The sequence below is a fragment of the Medicago truncatula genome, chromosome 8 (genome assembly GCF_003473485.1).
Source record: "Medicago truncatula cultivar Jemalong A17 chromosome 8, MtrunA17r5.0-ANR, whole genome shotgun sequence".
NCBI lineage: Eukaryota > Viridiplantae > Streptophyta > Magnoliopsida > Fabales > Fabaceae > Medicago > Medicago truncatula.
In genome coordinates, this window is record NC_053049.1 from 42,450,713 (window position 1) to 42,470,257 (window position 19,545).

Genomic DNA, 19,545 nt, shown 5'->3' on the forward strand with positions numbered 1-19,545 from the left:
GTGTAAGACCCAGTGTGGCTATAGTCACACCAACTCGGTCCAAATCTTTTTTTTATTTTATTTTTATTCAAATCCGTCCTCAAACAAAAAACTTTGAAAGGATTGATGTTTATTTGTCAGGTGACATTTAACATGAAAATGAGAAGTTGTTCCTCACCATGGAAAAATATTTTTTGATAGTCAGATTAAAGAGGATCACTGATTTTATTATAGTGTGCATACACTATATCTTTTCCAACTTTGTCTTCAACCTCACTCTCTCTCTCCTCCATACTTCCACTCACCAGCCACGCGAACCATCACCCACCATGAAACTACAACCCATTTTCATCTTCATCATGTTACTCTTCAAAAAAATACCCAGAAAATTAAAATTAAACATATAAAAAAAATATGCACGTGTTGTAATTAAGGAACAGGCTTTTAATGGAACCAATTAATAAAAAACAATCTTCATGAGTTACAATCTAAAAAAATTAAAAATCAATCTTCATAGCTTCAATCAAAGGAACCTAAATCCATTGTTTGTGTTTGTTTTGTAACTTATGCTTGTAAGATTCAAGACCCATTGACATGGGTATGGAAAATTCCTTATGCTTGTAACTTCACCTATTTCAACTCAATAATAATCTAGCTTTTCTATTCCGAGACTAAGCTACTGGTGATTCTTGAGGCTTTCCTCTTTCTCCTTCTCAATTTCAAATCTCGGCATTCTTTGTTAATTAAAAAGACTCAGATCTAAAAACTGCACAGGAGAGACCAACATGAGGGAAAATGTCAGAGAAGATTCGTTTCCAGAGTTGGAGCAGCAGCCGTAAGTTGTTGAGTGGTGAGTGTGGGAAAAAAATCTGGTGTTGAGTGTCTATGGTAAAAGTATGTTCTTTATTTTATCTAATGGTCAAAATTAGCTTTCACATGGTCGGAAACAACTTTTCATTCTCATACTAAACCCCATCTGCAATGTGGAATCTTTAGGAAGCTATAAATAGAATTGTTTTCTCTTTGAAGAAAAATGGCGTTAAAGAAGCTATAGAGGGGGTAAAATCAACCTTTTAGAGGTGGCTTTTAGCTAAGGAAAAAGAAGAAGCATTATATGTGTTATGAATGATTTTTAAACCCACCTCTTTATTTTAGTTCTTAACTGGGTGTTGGTTTTCAGCGAGTTTGAAGTCCCCTTATATTTTTTTTTTTTTCGATTTGTAAATTAAGTGTTCTTCGTACTTTTCTTCTTGGAAACAAAATTGTCATAAAGAAAAGTAATACACTTTTATTTGATTTTTTAAAATCAAACACTGAAAAGGTCAAACATTTTTATTTTTAATTCATTGAGTATGCAAATTCCAAAGATTTAAAACCATTCACTTATTCTAGAGCCTTAAAGAGTGTCCTTGAGACACTCGTCAACCTCTCTAAAAAATTATTAGTAAATGAAAACAGCAAAATAATGAAAACAACTAAAAGATTATTAGACTTGTAAAAAAAAAAAAAAACATGTGGGAGCATGAAGGTGATGGAACATGGTTGATGCTTAAGAGGTTGGACTGTAGGATACACTATGCTGGCCTGCCCGCTCCAAGTTGAGAGTTGGGCCATGGGATTTGGGCGAAGGCTCAGGTCTCCTGGTCATTAGAATGGAGGGATCCGCATGAGGTTGGTTTCACAGAGCAGTGAACACTTCCTTCTCTTGACAGTGGAGGGATCACATGCTGCTGTATTCTCAGCCCATATGGCCTGGTGAGCCTAGTCCATTGAACCATCATTTTAAAAAAAAAGACTTGTAAAAAAAACGACAAGATTATTTTTATTTTTTTGACAAAAACAGAACGATATTCATTCATTCAAATTGATCGAGTGCATTAGATACAAATATCGCTAAAAACGTAAAGGGTGAATCTGCGAACAAACTCACAGCACCCAAGTTAATAGCATACAACGGAAAAATGCCTACAATTAATATGATAAAACCTAAATCACCGAAATACCAATGCTTCCGGATCTGCAACGTTGACGTCCAAATCATTGCTTGAATTTGTACTTGATTGATGTAGATCTTTCAATAGGAACTGAACAAACACCGCGACAAGACGCGAAATCAAACGCCGTACAAGACGACGAACAACACAACACACTTAGACGATGAAATCACAAAAAACACAAAAGAAAAAACTTGATAGATGTGAAAACCACTTATTTAGATTGAAAGAAAAGGGGAAAAAAGATGTAGAGGGGTAATTCTAAATTAAAAAATGATCTAAAATCATCCATCCTCGATGAACGAAGAAGAAAGAAAGTTTAGAGAGAAGTTGAAGTTTCTCTCAATAGAAAACTAGGGCCGACTGACCACAAGATTATTAGTAAGTAAAAGATTATTAGCATCTCACTTGGCAATACCACGTGCTCACCAACCACCACCAATTGCTTGGTGGAACCAGTGGAGCACGCCGTACGGACGGGAATGGATAGTGTGGTCTCCTTTTTCTATCTTTTCAATATTTATTATTTATTTTTTGGTACAAATCTTTTCATTATTTTTAATGTTCCTTTTTATTTTATGTCTTTAAAGAACTGAACTGCTTTTTTATTAATAAAGATTTTTATCTATCGATGATAATTCGACTCAATAACTAATTCATTCCTGAAATCATGGAGGGCGAGCATTTATAATATTCAAAATTTCAAATAAATAGAAATAACATTGAGTTCTTTAAAAAAAAAAAAAACATTGAGTTTAAATTAAATCGAATAGTTTAGGATATGTTCTAATTGATGTTGAGTCTTACATTCTCGCGTCTCAAATACATGTATTGGGTGAGATTTGTCGTGGTTTCAAATAGCCTGATCAAACATTTTTCTTGACGAATTTAACTTTAAGCGTCTAATATTTTTTTCAAATTTAAATATATGTCATTGCTAAAGAGAACTTCAAACAAAATTAACAACTTTAACTCCAAAGGCTTGGTCTAGTGGTAAAAAGACAGGTCTTGAATCCGGGTTCGGGCCCCGCTGGTGCCTTTGGAGGGAGGTAAATGTAATTACCTTTGTAAGTGCTCTTTGAACCTGAAGGTCTTCTCTGCCTTGGACTGAGGCACCATCCCCTCACCCTAAAATTTTTGTAACCAAAAAACAAAATTAACAACTTTACGGTTTTTAGCCATCTTTGTAGTAATTTGTTTTTAACAATTTTAACTACTCATTTATTTTTTATACTAGACTTTTGACCCGTACTCGCACAGTCTATTATGAAACACAAAAAAAAAAAAAAAAAACTTAATATGTATAGATACAATATTGAAATCAAAATCATCCTAATACTCTTTCAAGGGATTTTACAAAAAAAAGAAGATATTTTTATATGCTTAGCATTTCTAAACAAACTTCTTAAATTGTATTATAGTACATGATATTTTTTATAATTAAAACATAAAATAAACAATAAAAATTTGAGGATAAGAGTATTTGACTTTGTGGGTATGCTAATTTTTTTTCTAAGTCTCCGTAATTTACCATGGTTTAGTTTTTTATTTTTATTTTAAAGAAACACGGTTTAGGGTTTGCTATATATAGTCGAGTTTGTATGGAAATTAGGGTAGCCGAGTTTGCATAGAAATTAGGGTATTCTGTTTGTAAACGTATTAAATAAGTGTAAAAAAAAAAGTCTACATAAACAATAGATATATACAAACGATGACACAACAGAATATGAATGAAAAGTTCATCAGTGAGGAGAAATATTAGGGATTGCTGCATTTTAGAGGGAATTTGTTAGGTTAAATTGATACGCTGCATTTTAGATGAAATTTGTTAGGTTAAATTGCTGCTAACCTAATGTAGCATTTTAGAGAGAAATTATTAGGCTAAGTGGTTGCAGATCTGATAAAATTAATAAATAAGGATAATTGTATTGTATTTAAATGGAGGTAGCAAAATCGGATAATCTGTTAAGCAACGATTGGATTAATAGGAGCGATCTGTTTTTTCAACAAAAAAAAATAAAAAATAGGAGCGATCTGTTTTTCAAAAAAATAGGAGCAATTCTTGATATTTAGTTTGGAAATGATTTTGTTTTGTTTTTTAAATAAAAGAAAATAATAGGAGTGATTTGTTTTTTTTTGTTATGAAAAATTAAGGAGAAAAATTAGGAGCGAATTGTTTACTTTGATTTCCATAACAATTAACATTTTGATTAAATTAAATAGGGTTAATATAGTAAAATTCAGCAAAGAAGTTAGGTTAAATCTAAGACACAATTTTACTTTCGGGTTAATTTAAGGAATAAGAGATATCAATACAATTTTCTTTTCCAAATTTAAACCTAAAAAGAGCACGGCTATTTATTACAAAAAATGGTCCATAAACGTGCAACTATGAGATAAAATTTGTACATGAGTGGATTTTGAGCAAAGACATGAAAATAAGTCTCGGCATCAGTACCACAACACGGACAAGCCAATTCACATTGAACATGTCATGCCTGCAATTTAGAGCGAGTGGGAACATAGACTTGACATATTCTCCATGATAGGTTACGCGCCTTGTGTGGAGCACTGACCTTCCGTAACCTACTCCACTCACCTTCAACAAGAAAACGTTGAGTATGTAATAGTTATGTCATATCCAATCTATACCCTAATTAATTTTGTGATTATTTGGTCAACCGTTGATAAATTAAACATGTGTAGTTTATGATGAAGTTTTAATTAGAAAGAATGGTAGATAGTGGAGGTGGTTGGATGGAGAAGGCCACTTCTCACTGTTACGGCGTCTTAAAGGATGAAAAGTTGAAATGGTTCAAAAAAAAATAAAAATAAGCAAAATCTGATTAACTGGTAGCCAAATAAACTAGTCAAATTTAGATGATGTGTACCAATTAAAAAGCGAGTGACTAAAAGAGAGTGGTTGAGCATCTGTCCCCAGCATTGTTCTTTCACAGTATACATATCATGTCGTTCCTTCATCCACGTGATTTTATCATTTGAAACTGAATCAAACAGAGGTGTGTCGAGAATAAATGTCATTGTCTCAGCTGAAAACAAAGAATCAAGCTTTGTAACATCCCATCTGTGTTTCTCCAACAATCATTAAATCACAAACAAACAAATTATGCACACCTTGATTTTTGTGGTGAGTGAACCTAACCACCGTGGTCTCCTCGAAGCCACAGGTTATGCATTACACGTACCTGTTGACCACTTATGATCTTCCAACAATATATATATATTTTTTTAAAACGGTAAATATTATTCTCATCAAATAAATGCAAAACGCATAAATACTCACGAAAAAAACAAAAGAATACAATCCGGTGCGCAAATATACGGAACACCTCTCAAAAGCCAAAGTTCAAAACTACCCAAAACAATAAGGCCGGAGTATACGAACGTGCAATGCACCAACCGCATACCCACACCTCACAATTCAGAACAATGGCATCTCATGAAGCCAAAAACCCAGCACAAAACCAACTGCCAAGCCAACCTCCAGGTTCCCTCCTAACATAGTAATACTTTACCTTCCCCATTCCTAATAAAATGGAAATAATAGAATACCAAAGAAATAAAAACAGGCCATCACAGAGAAGTCTGTCAAAAAAAGGCAGCACTACAAGTAGTTAAAAGCCATGACAGCAACACACCCTATTGCGCAAACAGCTCCAAAACTCCCTAAATTACACAAAAACTCCAAAGCTCAGCCAACACAACAATAACGTCAAACGCACACCTCCAACCAAAAGCATTATCTTTCAAGACAGTTTTGGATTCCAACTCCATTCGTAAAAAAGACAAGACGGGGTATGAGTCCTATCCAGCATCCACCTCCAAGACAACACCTTTATCTCTTCAACCATTCATCCACGTCAAAATTAATCCCCTTAAAAATCTTATCATTTCTCTTCTTCCACATCACCCAAATGGTAGTATGCCAAATTAACCAAAAACCTTTGGTAACCTTTTTAGGTCTCCCACCAACACTCCAACACTCCCGAACAAAGAAGTATGCACACCTTGATTTTGTGGAGAGTGAACCCAACCACCGTGATCTCCTCAAAGCCACATGTCATGCATTACATGTACCTGTTGACCACTTCTGATCTTCCACCTACATCCATTTAAAAGAATTTGACGCGAATTCCAAATACTTCTCCAAACAAAAATAAGATTGTGGCCATGAATAACATAAAAAAAAAAGTGCGAGAAAAATACCTTGCTTTGAAAATTCTTGACACCAATGCATTTGGTTTTGATAGAAAATTTCATCCCTGCTTGCCACCATGGCTAAATTAAAGGCTTTAAAATTGCGAAACCCCGTCCCACCGACATCCTTAGGACAGGCAACTCTTTCCTAGGCTCACCACTTAATCCCCCGGTTCTGACTCCCTCCCCCTACCAAAAGACATTAATAATCTTTTCAATATCATCGATGATAGAGTTAGGTAGTGCATAAATATACTCACGGGAGCACGGATTTAATCATTACTTCCTTACTTACTCTAGACAAAGCATGACCACACAAAACATTAATTCGATTCCATATACGATCCTTAATAAATGAAAAATTGAAACTTTATCCCTTGCAATCGTTGAAGGCAGGCCTAGATATTTCTCCGCACCCATGACAAGTCGAACACCAAGAATACTGGACAAATCCTTCTGCACCGCCAAACTCATATTCCGGGTAAAAAAAACACTTTTGATTTGGATAGATTAATTTCTTTTCCAAAAACTATCTCGTAGGTCTTAAGAATATTAATCGGCTTATGTGCCTCAACAACACTTGCTCGACAAAAAAAGAAACAATCGTCGGCAAAAACAGTAAATGGAACACCAACGGAGCTCCCCAACAAACTTTCACTCCATGGATGGGAGGACAGTAGGAGACTCTTGTTGAATCGAAATAAAAGGCAAACAAATATCATGCTCCTTTTGTAAACTAAAAAGTATCCAAATTTTAGTTTGTAACAAAAATTATGCAAAGTCTGTGACACCCTCGTTCACAACTGAGTTAACTAACTAAAAAAATACTTCTCCTAAAAAAAAAAACTTCCTCCCAAACTATGTCACTTTAGAAATTTCATGTAAATTAAAAAAAAAATATAGTTAATGTTTTCCTTCATCGATTGTATGAAAAACATAAATTAAGAGAATTGAAAAAAAAAAAAAAAAGTAATAAATAGTAAATGACATAATTGAAATATAAGCATTAATGATTTTTTTTAGGGTGCATCAATGATTTATTGATATTGTAGAATGAGAGCATAATTGAAAAAAATAAGTACTATTACATTGAAAAGTATAATTATTTTAGAATATTCTTTTTTTAAACGTGACAATCATTATAAGAAATAATTGACTTTTTAAGTTCATTGTGTAAGTGATGTATCTAGCCTATATTTATAACGAGATACATTAATTATTCAATGAACCTAAAAAATCAATTGTTTCTTATAACAAATACAGAGGGGAGTATATCACAATGTAGTACTAGAAAACAAATATCCAAAAGAGTGAGGGGAAGTACTAGTAAACAAATATCCAAGTGAGTGATGGGAAATAAAATTTAACAAAAAAATAGAAAAAGAAAACGACATTAAAATCAAACAATGTCCTTTTTTTTTTTTGTGTCTAAATAATTGACTTTTTAAGTTCATTGTGTAAGTGATGTATCTAGCCTATATTTATAACGAGATACATTAATTATTCAATGAACCTAAAAAATCAATTGTTTCTTATAACAAATACAGAGGGGAGTATATCACAATGTAGTACTAGAAAACAAATATCCAAAAGAGTGAGGGGAAGTACTAGTAAACAAATATCCAAGTGAGTGATGGGAAATAAAATTTAACAAAAAAATAGAAAAAGAAAACGACATTAAAATCAAACAATGTCCTTTTTTTTTTTTGTGTCTAAATAAGATATTATCGATAGTCAACTGCGTAATCTTTCAAATGTTGTGAAATCTAAAAAGAAACTCTCTCTAAAACCTAAAAGGATCGTTACAATATTTATTTTTTTATTAATCCTCTATTTCTTAAGAAAAATGAACTTTATAAATATGAAGTTATACCATAAATTAAATAAAGCTTTGTCAATAATTAATTTTACAAAAAAACTAAACTCAAATTTTGCCGAATGATTCGTCCGAGAAAAATCTAATTAATTATTTGATTTTTTTTTGAGGGATGATTAATTATTTGATGTAAAAACCTAAAAGCATCAAAGGAGGGAGTTTTGATAAACAAAGAAGTGAAAGAACAAATAAAAAATAAAAGGTTTCATAAAATCTCTGTAAAAAGGTTTTCATAAAATCAAACGGCTAACCCGTTTAACCCTGACCCGAGGGTACCCGTTTAGGGTTTCGGATCGTACATCAATTTGGGGGGAATATAAATAGTAAGCCCGGGAAGAACTCATTTCTCACTGTCTCTTCCTCTTCTTCATTTCCTTAGTCTCTCTCTCCAAAACCCTAATTTCCTCTCTCCGTCACACCGTCCGCGTCCTCTGCATCACGGTAACTCTTTCGTTATTTAAGTTTCTTTCTTTTTTTATGCAATAACCTGTGATTTTAATGCTGAAATGTATTAATCTAGGTCATTGAAGCAATGTCACAAGAAAATATGGAATCCGATTGCGAGGTAGATTTACTGGACTCTGATGACGAGACAATGGAGCAAAAGGAATCACGGTTAGTAAAAACTTGTGCATCCATGATCCTTTCATCTGATTATTCCTTTCGTCATTGCGAGTACGACTCAATGAAGAACATCATGGAATGGTTAAGTCAAGATATTGTTTTGCCTCCTCCTGACGTTGTCGAGCTTTATTTTGAGGATTTGTACACTGAAGAGAAACTCAATATTAAACAACAGCTGGCTACTATTCCTAATAGGATATCTTTAACTTTTGATCTGTGGGAATCTAACACTGCTGAGACTTATATCTGTTTGACCGCTCATTTTGTTGACGCGGATTGGAAGTTAAATAGTAAGGTTCTTAATTTCTGTCTTGTTTTACCCACTGTATCTGAGATGTGTGAGAGAATGGTTGAGTTCTTGAATGATTGGGGAATAGAGGAAAAGATTTTCTCTCTCACTTTAGAAGATTCATTTAAGAATAAAATTTTGCAAGAAAAATTTCAAAATCAACTTGTTTTGCATAATGGGTTGTTATGTGACGGGGAGTTCTTTCACGGGCATTGTTTTGCACGCATTTTAAAACTGATTGTTGAAGAGGGGTTGAAACTAGTTAGGGATGTCCTGTGTAAAATTAGAGATAGCATCATGTTTGTGAGGCATTCAAAGAGTGGAAGGGAAAAATTTAAGGAGTGTATTGCAAAGGTTGGTGGTGTTGATTGTTCCGTTCGCTTGCATCTGGACACGCCTAAAAGAGTGAACTCAACTTATTCAATGCTTGAAAGTGCTCTTAAATATCGGCGTGTGTTTGAAAGTCTTCACTTGTATGATGATAGTTATGTGTTATGTCCTTCGGTAGAAGAGTGGAAAAGAGTACAAAAGATTTGTGTGTTCTTGTTGCCTTTTAGTGAAACTGCCAACATGATTAATGCCACAACACATCCTACTTCCAACTTGTATTTTTTGCAAGTTTGGAAAGTCCAATGCCTTTTAGTTGATTGTTTGGGAGATCAAGATGAAGATATAAAGAGAATGGCTGAAAGGATGCTGACCAAGTTTGAGAAATATTGGGATGAGTATAGTGTTGTTCTTGCAATGGGAGCGGTTCTTGACCCAAGGATTAAGCTTTCAACATTGGCTAATTGTTACTCAAAACTTGATGCATCAACACGTGAAAGGAAGTTGCAACAAGTAAAGAGCAAGTTGTACATGCTATTTGACAAGTATTCTAGCAAAAGTACTCCTTCTTGCGTGCAAAGAATTATCCAGGACCAATCTTCTAGCATGCCATTTCAAGAGAAGTTAAACTCTTTATCTGACGGCCTATTTGATGTAAGTTTATATTTTTTTTAATTGGCAATTTTCTTTCTTTCTTTCTTTAATTTTTTTAACCCCATTGCTTCCCTTTTCACGTGTGAAATATAATAGGAATTGAAAGTGCACCATCAACAGCTTGTTACTGAAACTGGGAAATCTGAACTTGATGTTTACTTAGATGAGTCAAATTTGGATTTTCGTTGTGATGAAGATATGGATGTATTACAGTGGTGGAAGAGTAATAATAATCGATTTCCAGATCTATCAATATTGGCTTGCGACTTGTTAAGTGTTCCCATTACCACCGTCGCTTCCGATTTTGAGTTTTGCATGGGCTCACGCGTCTTTAACAAGTATAAAGATCGTATGTTGCCGATGAATGTGGAAACTAGAATGTGTACTCGCACCTGGTTGCACAATTTTGTTAATAATGGTAATTTATGGAATTTGAATGTAAATAGATATGATTTTATTGGTTTGATAACCACTGTTCAATTGAATTATAAACCTCTTCAATTATGATATGTAGATGGAGAAGATGATGATGATGGCGATGGCGATGACTTTGAAGAAACAATGAATGAAGTTTATGTTGATGAAGAATTGGATAACTCGTCAAATGGTTATGATTTCAGTGATGGTGATGATGATTGATTTGCTTGTATCTATTTAACTTTGGTTTATAATGTGTCTTTTGGCTTTATGGATTGTAAAATTAGAACTATATATGGTTATGCTATGGTTTCTAGACATACTGGTGGATTTAAGTTTTAATATTTTGTACTTGTAGACATGATTTTAACTTTGGTTTTATGTGTATTTGTTTACTTTCTAAATGTTGGATGAAATTAGTATTTAATTCCATGAGAAAGGAACAAATTTCGGGTATTGTTCTTGCACCTTATTTCACTTTGATCCTATCTCTCAAATGCATCATATGATTTTATAGTTGTTACCAACAAAATGGAGCTTCTATTTTCAGCAACTTTTGCATGTTTTTTTTTTTTTGAGACCATGTTGTTTTATTATTGAAAGTGATCTTGTCAGATTTTGTTATAGTTCAGTGTTGTAGTTGCTTATTGTCTGCAATTAATATGTATAAGTTGCTTATAGTTGCGTATCAGAAGTTTTTTTTTTTTTACAATATCATAAGTTGCTAATTGTCTCCTTTTTCCTCTACTTCTATGATTTCATCCTCAGTCTTCACATTCACTGCCAATAAGTGTTTCTCCACCATTTTAATCATAATATATTCTACCCCTAATGGTTTAGGTGCTTACACGGTAATTGTGACCTGGTCTACTAACATGTTGGCTTGAAGACAGTGGCTCTTAGTTTGTGACTGTTGAAATAGGCCACCGCATTTTATGGTTTAAATTTTTGTTTCAATGTTAATTGCATTCTTTTTAATTACTTATGAACAATGTCCTGTTCGGGTTAGCTCTGAGTTTTAGCTGAACTATGAGTTTTTTTAGATGATGTATTTGAGTTTTGGCCCTCTTTGATCTAAAAAAATGAAAACATCGACTTTAATCGAAACTTTGTTACACGCTATTCACACATCAATTATCCAAACTTTGGTAAATTGATCGCTTGGTCCTACCATACTTAAAAAATAAGGATAAATATATTTTTGGTCCTAATATATCAACTTTTCGTTTTAGTTCCTCTAAAATTTTTCTTCAACTTTTAGTTCCTATTAAATTTTCAATCACTACTTTTGGTCCCTATTTTTAAGTTAATTTTTGTATTTTTTAATGAAATTGTGCAGAAATGTGTAGAATACACAATCTCCAATTTTAACCATCAAAAATATAAAAATTCATATTAAATTTATGTTTTGTTAAAAAATTCTAATTTTTTTTGAGAGATTCTTTTAATATTATGAATTTTTCTGCAAAATTTTACTCAAAGATATGAAAACTACATATGAATTTACTTTAAAAGAGGGACCAAAAGTAAAGATGGAAAATTTTTTAGGGACTAAAAGTTGAAGGAAAATTTTAGAGGGACTAAAATGAAAAGTTAGTATATTTATAGGGACCAAAACCATATTTAACCTTAGAAAATAAACAGAGTATGCATTATAAGTAATATTAGAGTTTTCCCTAAAAAAAAAAAAAGAAGAACTAATATTAGAGTTGATGAACTGACTCACTGAGTAATATTTTTGTTAGTGAGATAAAATAGGATATAAAATACTTGTGTGACCAACAAATTTAATTTTAAAAAGGAAAACTATTTTTGTTAGTGTGATAAAATGAAAGACCAAATGTGCAATTAAACAAGAAAAAAACAATTTCAGCACTATAAAATAAAATAAAATAACTTCTAATTACAAACTGGTAAATTGTTCTAATAAAATATAACAAGTAATTTGCTATTTTCCTTAAAAAAATTGCTATTATTTTTTATACGAAAACAAAACAAATAAAAGGAGTTGATGAAGAGCCTCTTTGTTTTTGTCAAAAAAAAAAAGGCTCTTTGTTATAGATTAAAAATAAAATAAAAACTATAAAACATAATGATGCAATTGAAATGTTAGTTTGTTTTCAAGATACATTTCTCCATAAATATTCAATTTTGTTATTTCTCGCCTTTAAAAATATATATATTTTGAGAAGTTATTCGTAAGAACTTTTCGTTTGAAGTTGTTTTCTGATTTTCTTTTTTTATTTCTATATATTTTAAATAAAAAAACAGTAACAAACTTATGTCATTCTAAAGTGATTATTTAAAAAAAAGATGATTTTTTTATTTTTTTTATAAAAATAATAAGACAAATGTGCTCTAAAATACTGCATAAATATTTGATGTATCGAGGTGTAAGTGTATGCATTAATTCTCAAATGTAATTATTTTTTAAAAATGATTATTTATTTGAAAAAAGATATTACAAATAAGCTTTAAAAAACTTCATAAATATTTGATGGGAAATGCCAAAGACAAACACTTATACACACGCCATCTAACACACGTGCATCTGTGCAGCAACCTGTTCAACTTTTTAAATTATTTACTTTTTTTTTTGACCAACAGAAACTTATATTCTTTCATTCATAATAATAGTCGTAATATAAGATGGAATTCAATCAAAAACGTGACGACTAACATATAATTTTGACTCCCGAACTAATGAGTTAAAAGTGATCTTATTTACTTGTTAACCGAGTCAACTGGTTTTGAAATTTTAACATTCTTTTATGATTTTTTATCAATGGGAAAGCTTAGACATTTAATTACCCCACCTCTTCATTCAGTCTCACGTGTCATAAAACAAATGGCTAATGCATGCAATAAGGAGGTTCATCACAGATTCGACGGTGTATGAGATTCCTGCAGTACGAAACGCATACGACGATGCGAGGTGGGGTAGGAACTTGGTGACGTTCATGGTATGGAAGGCGATGTATATGGGTTGGTTGTGTCCCGCGGCGAGTAGTGATGTTCTATTATGGAGAGGTTGGCTGAAAATTTGATTTTAAGTAGCTATTGATGGTGTTTTAATTAGAAAAAAAACGATGAAGGTGGTGGTAGATTGGAGAAGAATACTATTGGAATTGCTATTGATTTCTCATAATGAGATGGCTGATAAAAGACAAAAAAGTGAAACCAAGAGTTAATTATCTCCCTCCCTCTCTCTCTCTCTCTATATATATATATATATATATATATATATATATATATATATATATATATCCTCTTCTCATCAACAATCCCACCCCTCACCCAATCTCATGAAATTCTATCGAAACCGTGCTTAGAATACTGTCGTGTTATAATATCATGCAGTGAAAAGATTTAACTGCAGATTCCCATGATTTCTCCGAGCTTGACGATGATGGTGGTTCCTGCTATGACTGTAAGTAATAACTAATTTGAGAAAACGACGAGTGGAGAAGACAATATTAATTATAAGATTTAGATTTTTTTATAAAAAGAAAAACGTAGCCGGTTGCAAGTTAAATGGCATTTTAATGAAAATGACGTGGACCAATGACAGGGGAAGTGTTCAAAAGCGTTTGTGAGATCGTGTGTCTGTAGCATTGCTCATATTTGATATATTAAGGTGCAAGTGAAATGTTTCAATTCTCAACATTTATTCTGTGTGCATTTAATCTTAATTTTATTTTTTGACACATTTAATCAGACCTTTTTTTTGAGCAATTAATCAGACTTTTTAAAACTAAAAAATTGAATTGATAAATACTAAAAAAAAAAAAAGTGAACAGATGAATCAAACGGCTAACCCGTTTAACCCGACGCGGGTGCCCGGTTTAGGGTTTTGAAGTGAAAAGCATTTTGTTCCTTTGAGAGAGATATAAATACCAAGCCTAGGAACTTTCATTTTCCATTTTCTCACTCTCGCCAACATACTCACCGCCGCTTCTCTCTCCGTCACTCCGTCTTCCTCTCTGCCATGTCTCCGCCGTCTATTTACGGTGACTCTCCGTCTTCGATCTCTCATGCGCAGGTATTTTGTTGTTGAATCTCTTTCTTCATTGAAGTTTCTTAGCATTTCTATTTCAATAATAATCTGCGATTTTAGAAACATTATAATAATTTACAATGTTGAAATGTAATCTAGGCCTTCGAAGCTATGTCACTGGAACAATTGGAAACTGGTGATGAGGTAGATCAATTTGATTCGCGGTTTCTACCTATATGTGCTTCTATGATCCTTTCAAATGATTTTCCCTTTGAGTTTTTTGAGCGCGAGGGGATGAGGAACTTCATGAAGGTCTTAAATCCAAATATTGTTTTGCCTCCTGTAGATGTTATTGAGGCTTATGTCTCTGATTTATACATGAAAGAGAAACTGAAGCTTAAACAAGAATTGGCTACCATTCCTAATAGGATATCTTTAACTTTTGATTTGTGGGAATCTAACACTGCTGAGACTTATATCTGTTTGACTGCGCATTTTGTTGACGCGGATTGGAAGTTAAATAGTAAGGTTCTCAACTTCTGTGTTGTTTTACCCACTGTAGCCGAGATGTGTGAGAGAATGGTTGAGTTTTTGAGTGATTGGGGAATAGAGAAAAAGATTTTCTCTCTCAATTTAGAGGACTCATTTAAGGACAACATTTTGCAAGAACAGTTGAAATCTCATCTTGGTTTGGAAAATGGTTTGTTATGTGATGGAGAGTTCTTTCACAGGCATTGTTCTGCACGCGTTTTAAAACTGATTGTTGAAGAGGGGTTAAAACTAGTTAGTGGTGACGTGTCTAAAATTAGAGAGAGCATCTTGTTTGTGAGGGATTCAAAGAGTAGAAGGAAAAAATTTAAGGAGTGCGTTGAAAAGGTTGGTGGTATTGACAGTTCAGTTCGCTTGCATATGGACATGTCTATGACTGTGAACTCAACTTATTTGATGCTCGATAGTGCTCTTAAATATCAACATGTGTTTGAAAGTTTTCACTTGTATGATGGTGATTATGTCTCGTGTCCTTCTGCAAAAGAGTGGAAAAGATTTGTGCATTCATGTTGCCTTTTCGTGAAACTGCCAACATGATCAATGGTGCAACACATCCCACTTCCAACTTGTATTTTTTGCAAGTTTGGAAAGTCCAATGTGTTCTTGTTGATAGTTTGGGAGATGAAGATGAAGTTATAGCGAGAATGGCTAAAAGGATGATGGGCAAGTTTAAGAAATATTGGGATGAGCATAGTGTTGTTCTTGCAATGGACCCACGGATGAAATTCTCAAGGTTGGCTGATTGTTACTCAAAACTCGATCCATCAACTTGTGAACGGAAGTTGCAAAAAGTAAAGACAAAGTTGTACATGCTATTTGACAAGTATTCTAGCAAAAGTACTTCTTCTGGTATGCAAACAACTGTTCAGGGCCAATCTTCTACCATGCCATTGCAAAAGAACTCTGAGTCTTTATCTCATGGCCTATTTGATGTAAGTTCATATATATTTTTTGAACTAACAATTTAATTACTTTCTATCTTGAATTTGTTTAACCTCGTTGATTTCTTTTTCACTTGTGAAATACAATAGGAATTGAAAATGAAACATCAACAGCTTGTTACCGAAACTGAAAAGTCTCAACTTGATGTTTACTTAGATGAGTCAGATTTGGGTTTTCTTTGTAATGAAGATATGGATGTATTACAATGGTGGAAGAGTAATAATGATCGATATCCAGATCTATCAATACTGGCTTGTGACTTGTTAAGTGTTCCCATTACCACTGTGGCTTCTGATTTTGAATTTTGCATGGGCTCACGCGTGTTTAACAAGTATAAAGATCGTATGTTGCCGATGGATGTGGAAACTAGAATTTGTGCTCGCAGTTGGCTGTACAATTTCGTTAGTGATGGTAATCTGTGTAATTTGAATGTATATGATTCTGTTGTTTTGATAACCACTGGTCAATTACATTGTTAACCTCTTCAATTATGATTTGTAGATGGAAAAGACGATGAAGACGACTTTGAAGAAATAATGAATGAAATTGATGGTGATGTTGGTGACAATGATGGAGAAGAAGATGATGAATGAAGATGACGACGACGACGATGATGATTTATTTGCTTCTATTTATTTAACTTTGGCTTTATGGTTCAAAAAATTAAAACTATATACGGTTGTTAGGTTATGTTTTTTAGACTTGTGGGTGAACTTAATTTTAAACGCTTTTAATTGTAGACTTGTTTTTAACTTGTAATATGTGAATGTGGATTTGTTTGCTTTCTAATGTTTAATGCTGGATGAAGTTAGTCTGTAGTTCCATGAGAACAGAAAGAAGACTATGATCAAATAGTAATTGTTTTTGTTCTTGTAAATTGTTCTATATTATCAAAGTTGTTTTCACAAGCTATCTTGGAGAAATTATGAAAATAAGCCGAAAGTAGCTTATGCACATGTCATTAGTTGTTTTCATAAGTCTTCCCGAACAGTGTTACAAGTGTTTGCTATAATCCAAACAGACTCTTCAACTACTTCAAGTAGTTTTGCTTTCTCTGAAATTAAAAGGTTATAGGTATTGCCCCTGCTCCTTGTTCTGTATTATCGTTGCTTGTTGGCACTACAACCAACTAATGTAGTATAAGTTGCTTGTTTCTTATAGATGTCAAAAAAAATGGAAGGAAGAGGATGATCACCTTTTCAAGGGGATGTAACAAAACATCTATGGTGGATGTGATGTCTCTATACATATTAAATTTTTGTATTGGTCTAACACATCCTTATTAAATCAACTTGTAAGCTGAAAAGTGTTAATTTTTATAAACTCTAGTTAGACTTTACCTTTAATCCACGTAGAATTTGGATTTTTCAATATATAATACTAATGTTTTTGACATCTTGATGCATCAAGACTTCTTCATAGCTAGAAAGTAAAAATTGTTTACCACATCTCAAAAACAAAAAAAGGAAGCAATTCTACACTCTAAAGTTGTTTCTACGAAGCCACATTTTACTGCTTAGTTCTCTCAAATGGATTCTAGATTTTGTAATGTTTGCCCAAACAAAATATTCTCTGATTTTCCTCTACTCTTTTACTCATTAAGTCTTTATTATTTTGTACACGGAAGAGAAACATAAGCTCAAACAACAACTGGCTACCATTCCTTATAAGATATCTTTAACCTTTGAGTTGTGGGAATCTTGTACTACTGGCACTTATATTTGTTTATCCGCTCATTTTGTTGGCGCGGATTGGAAGTTAAATAGTAAGCTTTTCAATTTCTGTCTTGTTTTCCCTCCTACTGGAGCCTATATGTGTGAGAGAATGGTTGAATGATTGGGGAGTAGAGAAAAAGATTTTTTCATTTACTTTAGATGATTCATTTGAGAATAATGTTCTGCAACAACAATTGAAGACTCAACTTGGTTTGGAAAATGGGTTGTTATGTGATGGAGAGTTCTTTCATGCTCATTGTTTTGCACATGTTTTAAAACTGATTGTTGAAGAGGGGTGTAAACTAGTTAGTGGTGCCGTGTATAAGATTAGAAAGAGCATCATGTTTGTGAGGCGATCAAAGAGTCACAGGGAAAAATTTAAGGAGTGCATTGAAAAGGTTGGTGGTGTTGATAGTTCTGTTCGTTTGCATCTAGACATGTCTATGAGAGTGAACTCAACTTATTTGATGCTTCAAAGTGCTCTTAAATATCAGCTTGCATTTGAAAGTCTTCACTTGTATGACGATGGTTATGATTCATGTCCTGCGGCAGAAGAGTGGAAAAGAGTAGAAAAGATTTGTGCATTCTTGTTGCCTTTTAGCGAAACTGCCAACACGATAAATGGTGCAACACATCGTACTTCCAACTTGTATTTTTTGCAAGTTTGGAAAGTCCAATGTGTTCTAGTTGATAATTTGGGAGATGAAGATGAAGATATAAAGAGAATGGTTGAAAGGATGTTGACCAAGTTTGAGAAATATTGGGAAGAGTATAGTGTTGTTCTTGCATTGGGAGCGGTTCTTGACCCAAGGATAAAGCTTTCCACATTGGCTTATTGTTACTCAAAACTTAATGCATCAACCTGCGAAAGGAAGTTGCAGCAAGTAAAGAGCAAGTTGTACATGCTATTTCACAAGAATTCTTGCAAAAGTACTTCTTCTGGCGTGCAAAGAACAATTCAGGACCAATCTTCTAGTGTGCCATTGCAAAAGAAGTTAAAGTCTTTATCTCAGGGCCTATTTGATGTAAGTATTTTTTTTGTTTTTGAATTGGCAATTTTCTTTCTTGAATTTGTTTAACCTCATTGCTTTCCTTTTCACGTGTGAGATATAATAGGAATTGAAAGTGCACCAACGGCAGCTTGTTACTGAAACTGAAAAATCTCAACTTGATGTTTACTTAGATGAGTCAAATTTGGATTTTCATTGTTATGAAGATATGGATGTATTACAGTGGTGGAAGAGAAATAATAATCGATTTCCGGATCTATCAATTCTGGCCTGCGACTTGTTAAGTTTTCCCATTACCACTGTCGCATCTGATTTTGAGTTTTGCATGGGCTCACGTGTGTTTAACAAATATAAAGATCGTATGTTGCCAAATAATGTGGAAACTAGAATATGTACTCGCACTTGGTTGCACAATTTTGTTGGCAATGGTAATTTATGTAATTTGAATGTAAATATATATGATTTAATTGTTTTGATAGCCACTGTTCAATTTAATTATTATCCTCCTCAATTATGATATGTAGATGGAGTAGACGATGGCGATGATGATGACGGCGACTTTGAAGAAACAATGAAGAAAGTTGATGGTGATGTACAAACGGAGCAAGCATCTACTGATTTTGATTTTGAAGATGACAATTGATTATCTTGTCTTTATTTAACTTTGTTTTGTGATGTTTGTTTTGGCTTTATGGTTTGCAAAATTAAAACTATATATGGTTGTTAGGCTATGTTTTTTGGACTTACTGGCGGACTTAGATTTTTATATTTTGTAATGGTAGACTTGTTTTTAACTTGGTTATATGTGTATTTGTTTGTTTTCTAATGTTCAATGTTGGATGAAACTAGTATGTAAATCTACTTGAATGGGAACATATTTCAGGTATTGTTCTTGCACCTTATTTCACTTGGTTTCTCTCTCTCTGTCACTGCTATCTTATATATCTCACATGT

The 19,545-nt window shown here is 33.1% G+C and overlaps 3 protein-coding genes across 3 annotated transcripts; all 3 read left to right on the forward strand.

Annotated features, from left to right (window-relative positions):
* The first annotated feature begins 8,313 nt into the window (after nt 1–8,313).
* On the forward strand, nt 8,314–10,720 carry LOC112417174 (zinc finger BED domain-containing protein RICESLEEPER 2). The gene is made up of 4 exons (XM_024772351.2): nt 8,314–8,508; nt 8,588–9,961; nt 10,058–10,379; nt 10,476–10,720. The coding sequence occupies exons 2-4, from the start codon at nt 8,600–8,602 to the stop codon at nt 10,598–10,600; spliced, it is 1,809 nt and encodes a 602-aa protein (XP_024628119.1). The 5' UTR covers nt 8,314–8,508; nt 8,588–8,599; the 3' UTR covers nt 10,601–10,720.
* A 3,499-nt stretch (nt 10,721–14,219) lies between these two features.
* On the forward strand, nt 14,220–16,751 carry LOC112417160 (zinc finger BED domain-containing protein RICESLEEPER 1). The gene is made up of 4 exons (XM_024772292.2): nt 14,220–14,420; nt 14,535–15,856; nt 15,956–16,277; nt 16,368–16,751. The coding sequence occupies exons 2-4, from the start codon at nt 15,431–15,433 to the stop codon at nt 16,457–16,459; spliced, it is 840 nt and encodes a 279-aa protein (XP_024628060.1). The 5' UTR covers nt 14,220–14,420; nt 14,535–15,430; the 3' UTR covers nt 16,460–16,751.
* Nucleotides 16,752–17,922: 1,171 nt separating this feature from the next.
* Nucleotides 17,923–19,234, forward strand: LOC112417438 (zinc finger BED domain-containing protein RICESLEEPER 2-like). Its single transcript, XM_024773124.1, has 3 exons — nt 17,923–18,606; nt 18,698–19,019; nt 19,116–19,234. The coding sequence occupies exons 1-3, from the start codon at nt 17,923–17,925 to the stop codon at nt 19,232–19,234; spliced, it is 1,125 nt and encodes a 374-aa protein (XP_024628892.1).
* Nucleotides 19,235–19,545: the final 311 nt, after the last annotated feature.